The 6,000-nt window shown below is 42.6% G+C and overlaps 1 protein-coding gene across 1 annotated transcript; it reads right to left on the minus strand.

Annotated features, from left to right (window-relative positions):
• Positions 1-532: 532 nt before the first annotated feature.
• Positions 533-3,856, minus strand: nkx2.1 (NK2 homeobox 1). The gene is made up of 2 exons (XM_072690451.1): positions 3,194-3,856; positions 533-2,515 (listed from the first exon to the last, which is right to left on the minus strand). Exons 1-2 carry the CDS (start codon positions 3,561-3,563, stop codon positions 1,839-1,841), a joined length of 1,047 nt encoding a protein of 348 aa, XP_072546552.1. The 5' UTR covers positions 3,564-3,856; the 3' UTR covers positions 533-1,838.
• Between the last annotated feature and the right edge of the window lie 2,144 nt (positions 3,857-6,000).

Consider the following 6,000-nt stretch of genomic DNA (forward strand, 5'->3'; position numbering starts at 1 on the left):
ACGGTTTAATGAATGAGCAAGGTAACAATTGAGCATTTAGTGTGTAAGGCAGGGGCTGCAACTCTCCGCTGTCAGAAGTCCCTGTCAAAAGCACCTGTTTTGTTACAATGCGCTATTTCAGTAAGACTTGGGCTTTAGCAGTGTCAACACGTACTCGTTTTTGGTTTAATTTTCTACTAGATACTAGTGATTTAGTTCTAGTGGTCTGCAGATTGACCTTTGGCTGATGTTAGATGTAAGGACCCCTACATAATCACTTTGATTATTTGATATTATTGTACATTTCATATATTTAATACCTCTTAGATATTTAAAATACAACCAGCTGAAAGGAACTCAAAAGGGATTCAAAATGAAAAAAATAAATCATAGTCTTTTACTCTTTACTAACACACGCGTGCGCGCGCGCACACAGGCACACACTCGCCTCCTCTGATGTTTATACACTTTATCAATACGTAAACAAGTGGGCCATTGCATTTCCCCCCCAGCTTCTCCCCACCACTGTATTGATAGAGGCTGCTCCGATAAGTGTGTGTATATTGTCTTACACGGTTATTTAGGAGAGCAATGCTGTTTGGCCAGGGATCTGATTGATAAGCTTGCTTTTAGGTGCGTTTGTTTGATGTGCGCAGCTTTAAAAGGATTGGAGACCTCACCTTTACTGACTCAACGCTCGCGGTATAAAGAAATGAAACCCCAAAGGACGCCGACTTTACAAAAGCCCTGCTTTCGGTTTACTTTTGCAAAAGACAAACAAGATTAAGGCTTTCAAATATAACTGAAGGTATCGAGTGTCGAATAATGTGCGGTATTTTTGCGGGGTAAGAGAGCGCTTATAATGCGGGTGGCAATTCTGGGGCATTTTTTTCTGTAAAGGAGGATGTGAGCTATTACACACGTGCAGGTCAGGGTAAAGGGAGGAACCATCTTGCCATCTTGGCAAGTGAAAAAACGCACGTCACATTTTTTTTAGCTAGCTCTGTCTGTCCGCAAATGGAGCACACATAATTTACAAACATGAGAACATTTGGGCAATGTTACAATAAAATTGGTTCTTAAAATGTTTACGAACTGTTTGTAGACAGATTTCAAAAGTCTAATAAATATATACCCTTATACGGCTTCAAAGTGTATAATTCTAGTGTGTCTAATTTAATGCTAACGTTGGCAACCAATTCTACTATAAAGGCGTTTTTTTCATAATTTATTAATATGATTGTATGACTGCATTTAAGTCAAATATCTATAAGTTACAAGGAAATGAAACGTACAAATACAAATGGAACTCAAATAACATGTAACCCTCAATATCGATAAAAATTTTATACAATATACATATCGCTAAAAACTATGTATTCAATTCAACCCTTTTACAGAGATGTACAAGCTACGGCTTACATTGCAATCTATAAGAGTCAGGCTTGTTGAGAGGTGGCGTCTTTAGGGGGCAAATGAGGCTTTTTGATTTAATCCGTCGGGAATGTGTGGTTCTTAGTGTCTCCGTTTAAAAGCTATTATAAATAATTCCATCTTCTCTGCGATCTTTGGACGCGCATCCTCGTCGTAAAAGACTGGAAAGGTCATCTCATCTTTCTCAGTCTGAAATGGTTGAGGTGTTGCTCGATGAGTTTTTGTATCCCCCTCCAGTCTGGAGAAATGTTAGGGGGGTAAGCATTAGAAGGAGCAACAGCCGCTGTTTGCATGGCTACAGTATCTTATTTTAGTTTTCTCGTTGACTTGTTCAGGACAGACGCTGAGACTGGGTAGCGTAAAGTTGCTGTCTGTCTGCCTGTCTGTCCGTTGGTCTGTCTGCGTTATTATTGTCCGCTCCGTCGTCACCACGTCCTGCCATAAAGCAGAGCGGAACAAGGTAAGGCCGCGCCGTACTCAGTGCCAGAAGAGTTCAGGTGTGACAGGCCGGACACCTGCGTTTGGAGTGACGGAGGGCTTGCGCCGTGCTGTCCCAAATCTGGGGACTGTCCGGCGCTGCCCACCTGCTGGCTCTGATGCTGGGCCATTGAGCCATTGCTGGACATGATCATGACGTTGGCTCCCTGGTGATGGTGGCTCTGCACGGCGCTGGTGGGTGTGTGGCCGCTGCCCTGGCACGGCTTGCCGTCCTTGACCAGCACTGGCACTGCCACCCTCCGCGGGGACTGCTGTTGTTGCTGTTGCTGACATGAGCCGCCCTCCTGCTGCATTTGCTGCTGGGACACTTTGTCTTTGGCCTGCCGCTTCATCTTGTAGCGGTGGTTTTGGAACCAGATCTTGACCTGGGTTGGGGTCAGGTGGATCATACTAGCCAGGTGCTCTCTCTCGGGCGCAGACAGGTACTTCTGCTGCTTGAAGCGCCGCTCCAGCTCGTAGACTTGAGCCTGAGAGAAGAGCACGCGCCGCTTTCTCCTAGGCGCACTGCTTAGAGAGCCCATTCCCTTGCCCACGTCTGCTAACGAGCCCAGGCTGCTCATGCTGCCCATATTCATCCCGGAGGAGGAACCCATGAAACGAGAGACTGCAAGGAGAGAGAGCTCGTTAGCTAAAATTCAGCAGATAATACTGTTTAATAACAGTAATAATAAATAATAAACATTTGCCATCAAAACACATTCAGTCATTTTTAGATAAAATATAACATACAGTAAACAACAATAACAACAACAACAATAATAACAATAATGCATGTATTCATAAATAATAATACAATTATATCAATGAACCACAAAAACAGATTTTTCGTAATTCATTTTCTTGACAATAATATTTCCACTACGCTCAATTACGCCAAATTATGCATACATGATGCTCATCCTGTTTGTTTTTTTTTAGATTCGCCTAAACCAGGGTCAGCGCTCGAGAGCTTATTAACTGGCTGAGTGGATTTGGTTGAGCTTCCACACCTGCCTCATTTAACTCCGTGAAACCCGTGAGCCATGGGCAGTGCACCTCACCAGACACCGTGTACGTGAACCGGGTGCCTTACTCTCAAAGCTGGTTCTAAAAGGTCAGGTGCGGTGCGTATACAGGTGTTAACCTGGTCTAGTATAAAATCCTCTATAGCTAGCCTAAAGGAAAACTTAGTCGCCTCCGTAGAAACCGAGTCGATTCCTAAAATGTCAAAAAGGTGCATCTTGTGACACCTCGCGTCTTGTCACATCAGCCGACGACGACATGCGTTCTCAAGTGCACTTACTTGTAGAAAAGCGCGGGTCAGGGTTTGCTCCGTACCAGCTGGTGGCTGTCGTGCTGCCCCTCATTCCGTCCTGATAAGCCGGGGGCAGCTCGCTCATGTTGCCCAGGTTCCCGTTGCAGTAGCCTCCCATGGCCGTGTGGGACAGCTGCGAGACCCCGGCCGCGGTCATGTGGTAGGCGGCGGGCACCGTCCCGTTGTGGCCCATGTGGTGCTGCTGCATGGCCGCTTGCGTGACTTGCGGTTGTCTGTACGAGGCAAGAGGAGCCCCCAAGTTGCCGCCCTCCATACTTACTTTTTTGTAGCTCTCCTCAAGAGGACTCAAGATATCGGACACAGAGAAGGGAGTCGTATGCTTGGGGCTCATCGACATTGTTTTGTGCTGGAGAGGGAAGAAATTAGAAGGCAAAAGCGAAGCCGTCCCTTCTCGTCGTTGGCCAGCTTCCTCTGGTTCCTGTTGCTTTTCGTGCAGTGAGCTGGACACGTAAGAGGGAGCCTGGAGTCCGCCTTAATTGGCTTGAGTGGGAGCTCGAGGCTGACTTTCGTTTGTTTTAGCTGGGTGCCAGGTTTAAGACTACCATCAGAGGCGGGGCATCAGCAGCAGCGAGGGCAACAATACAAAGCGACGCTGTCATCTGTGCACCAAACGCAAAGAGCCCCATTACGTGGTCGCGAGCTGCCCCTGCCATCCCCCCAACCCTGCAAAACGCACGCACATGCGAGACCCCATCAGTGCGTGAAGGTGTGCTGATTTCACGTTCAAGGTGTAAATGTCTGTGTCGCTCGTGGGGCAAAGCCGGGGAACAAAGGGATAGATGAAATATTGACGGTTGTAGTGATGTTTATGAAGGGGGCCCCCTTAATGAGAAGTGCACGCGCTGACTTGAATCTTCGAGAACCCACTCAGTTGCAGGAAAAAAGAAACATAGAGAGGCAAGCTTGAGTTGAACTCCTGACTTTTAATGGCCACAAGAGGCTTGTGGTGATTGCAGGCGTGTTTACATTATTGCCCCATCGTACTCAGACATGCAAAAGTGCCCTTGCGACGAGGAAGGAGCGCTGACTGATAAATAAATAAATACATATGCGCGTGTTAAGAGGCTGCGTAAATGATTAACTCCCCGGTTTTCGGTGTGATACATTATTGGGCGTGAGCAGAGTGTTGTCCAAATTCCCATCCACTCTGCACAGACGCACAGTGTTAAAGAAACGCGCTCGACAGAAGAAGGAGGAGGAGAGGCTCTCAGGTAAAGTTAACGGTTCTCAAGTAGCCTGCAGCTCTTCAGCGCCAGGCAGGTACACACACAGCTTCGCTCAGCGCTCCTGATCGCTGTATGTGGCCTTCTGTATCGAAGAGATTATCTACTGAATTAGTTAAAGTGACACTGAGCTGCAGATTTCTACAGCCGTCCAGAACAGCTCGGAATTGCTGCTAATTTCAGAAACACGGGATATCGCCAGAAAACGAAACAAGAGTCTTAATTTGGCTGGTATTTCATTGGATGAAATATAAATTAATACATTCATCAATGAATACAAAAAAGCAGAATTTAATTTCAGGTTTATGTCATATTCTTCTGCTTCTTCTTCTTCTTCTTCTTCTTATTATTATTATTATTATTATTATTATTATTATTATTATTATTATTATTATTAATGATAATAATAACATAAACTGCAGTATCAACAATACACATTAATAATTATATTTTATGAGTACTTTTCATTGTTGCTAATAATTATAACAACAATAGCAGCAATCATTATTATTGTATTAATACATAAAATAATGTTTACATCTTTGTGTCCATTACAGTTTCTATCAACGTTAATACCACTGCTACTTATTATTATTATTATTATTATTATTGCTGTTAGTATTATTACAAACTATATGTATGTAATAATATATGTATGGCAGTTCATTTGTTGTTCATCTTCTATTCTATATGTAAATATCAGTACTTTTTTGACCGCTAGTCTAAATGTTAATTTTGTTTATTCTTGTTAATTGTATTTATTTTTGAACGGCTTATAAACTGCTAATCAGGTCCGTGATGTTCCGTTTAGATGTCAACGGTATGCATAAGCAGTAACTTCAGACCGATCTCCAGGCTAACCACGAGAAGTGTAATGAGGTAAGCTGAACAATAAATCTTACATTACTTCCTCTGTCCTATAACCCAGCCAGTGGCCTATATGTTATGTAGTGAAGCGAAGTTCACTCTTCACTACTCCTTTAAAAGTTACCGGAGCTACAGCTCCAGAGTGTATGCTGACTGTTCATCTTAATAAAGTTACGGCCTAAAATTAAAAACTTGTAGTTGAAGCGCTTGTCAGTTGTATTGTATTTATTACATTTGACGTTAGTACATAAATATGAACAGAACAACAACAACAACATAATAATAATAATAATAATAATAACAGTATTATTATTATTATTATTATTAACAATAATTATTATTATACTACTACTAATAATAATAATAATAATGATGATAATAATAATAATACTAATAATTACTTTTTAATTTTAGATGAATCCAGAGTGTGTGTGTAAGAGATGATGGTGTAATATTATGGTGGATAACACTTTATGTCTGAATGGACACGGATCGAATATAGACGATGAATTCAGTCTAACACATTCAAGTATAAAACAAACACATGCCTGCATAAACAGGTCTCTAATGCAGACAGTAAAAAGATTTTGGAAACTCAAAAACATTGTTGAACCCTGAAGCACTGTCAAAAAAGACAGACATAACAAACGCTTTAAACGTCTTATTTGTAGGGAGTACAGTTCC

Source organism: Salminus brasiliensis, chromosome 10, assembly GCF_030463535.1.
Source record: "Salminus brasiliensis chromosome 10, fSalBra1.hap2, whole genome shotgun sequence".
In the NCBI taxonomy this organism is placed as follows: Eukaryota; Metazoa; Chordata; class Actinopteri; order Characiformes; family Bryconidae; genus Salminus; species Salminus brasiliensis.

Excerpts from the sequence above, each read along its gene's own strand:
- nkx2.1 (XM_072690451.1), bottom strand. The coding sequence starts at position 3,563 with ATGTCGATGAGCCCCAAGCATACGACTCCCTTCTCTGTGTCCGATATC. Across the intron at positions 2,516-3,193 it reads TGACCCGCGCTTTTCTACAA|TCTCTCGTTTCATGGGTTCC; the intron begins GTAAGTGCACTT and ends CTCTCCTTGCAG.